The 1,461-nt window shown below is 33.3% G+C and overlaps 1 protein-coding gene across 1 annotated transcript in view; it reads right to left on the bottom strand.

Moving 5' to 3' along the window:
- LOTGIDRAFT_162080 (hypothetical protein) overlaps positions 1–1,461 on the bottom strand; it is a gene marked incomplete at both ends in the record, with an annotated part of 18,029 nt that extends 16,568 nt beyond the window's left edge. The window contains 2 exons of the mRNA XM_009058016.1: positions 793–897; positions 1,459–1,461. Of these exons, the coding sequence (XP_009056264.1) occupies positions 793–897; positions 1,459–1,461 (108 nt within the window). The remainder of the gene's footprint in view (positions 1–792; positions 898–1,458) is intronic.

Below are 1,461 nucleotides of genomic sequence, written 5' to 3'. Positions count from 1 at the left end.
ATATGGGGTTCTATAGCACAGATGGTAAGAGCATTGTTCTTTAAAGGATGCCACTTGCTTGGTTATGTCAAGCAAATGGTGGCTGTGAAATCTAATCTCACTCATAACAAGTTACGTTCACTCATAATTCTAGTTGACCCAGCTGTAAATGGGTATGAATAATCCTAGAAAAATCAATGCCAAGAGGTTTGGCCAAGAACCTGCTGGCAGAAAAGAACCTTTGTAAATCCTTGTAAAATATAGATGTTTCAAGACTTCTCCTATTATTGGTCATTGTGCATTCTTGTAAATTCCTATAGGACTGTTTTTTGATTGTTTAGCATTAAATTTTTGAGGAAACAAATATGATTTGATGAAGAATTTGGTCAGGTCATTGATGGCAGGACTAGTAACCTGCAAAAAGTACATGGCATAAAATATTAAGATCTATATTTTAATCTATTAGCAAAAAACATGACTATCTGCAGCACATTTACTCTTTATTGCTTGAACATGCCGTTTTGACAAACCAGCACTTCATTTTCTAAACTTATAAACCTCCTGTGACGTCATCTTATTGTTCTGGCTGGATTTTATATCTCATAAAATATCTCATAGAAAATCCTATATATAAGATCCCAAGGAAATTATATATAAAATTTCTGATACTTAAAAACATTCCCTGTCAGGAATTTATATAACATGAAAACCCTCTGCTCTGTTGTATCCAATACATAAGTTATTGTAACTCAAGAGCAGATTTTTCCGTATAAAGAATATTTGGTAAACCTGTCATATCTACAGTAGATTTACCTTATCTGATGTCTGTAATGATCTGTATTTAATGTCATGTTCTTTCAGTTGAGGTTTCCAATGATTTTCAATCTCTATTCTAACATCATTGTTCAATTCTGTAGCCTGGAATTGAGGAAAATGTTTGCAATGTAATTCATATTGAGATTAAAAATCAGTCAAATAATGAGTTAGATGAACCTTCAAGTAGATTATGCAAACAATTATCCCATATTTGTAGATCAAAATGGAATTGGTATAATCAAGTTAAAAGCAATTCAACTCAAACCAAATGTTTGATGATGTCATTAATCCCAAATTATGCTTGATCACATAAGCCTCATTAAATTAGACGCATAGATTAGACACTTGTCCCCGTGTTTATAATTTGAGTAAACAGGTTGACTCGAGTTGTTGACAGGTTAACTCGATGTTGTTGAAGAGTTAACTGTACACGAGTTGACATGTAAACAGGTTGACTGAACACCCTGGTTCCGCCACTTAGAATCACCGCTAACAAAATGCATGTATTACGTAATTAATTTATCCAAACCATAATATGGTCAATGACGTCAATGACAATATAATTTATTATTTACCCAGTTCCCTGTTTTCGAAAACAGGCTCACTATGCTGTGATTGTCATTCACAGTTGAATACAAAGATCTGATATGGCGTAGAACACACCAT

The sequence above is a fragment of the Lottia gigantea genome (assembly GCF_000327385.1).
Source record: "Lottia gigantea unplaced genomic scaffold LOTGIsca_32, whole genome shotgun sequence".
NCBI lineage: Eukaryota > Metazoa > Mollusca > Gastropoda > Lottiidae > Lottia > Lottia gigantea.
This window is presented reverse-complemented; position numbering and strand designations above follow the sequence as displayed.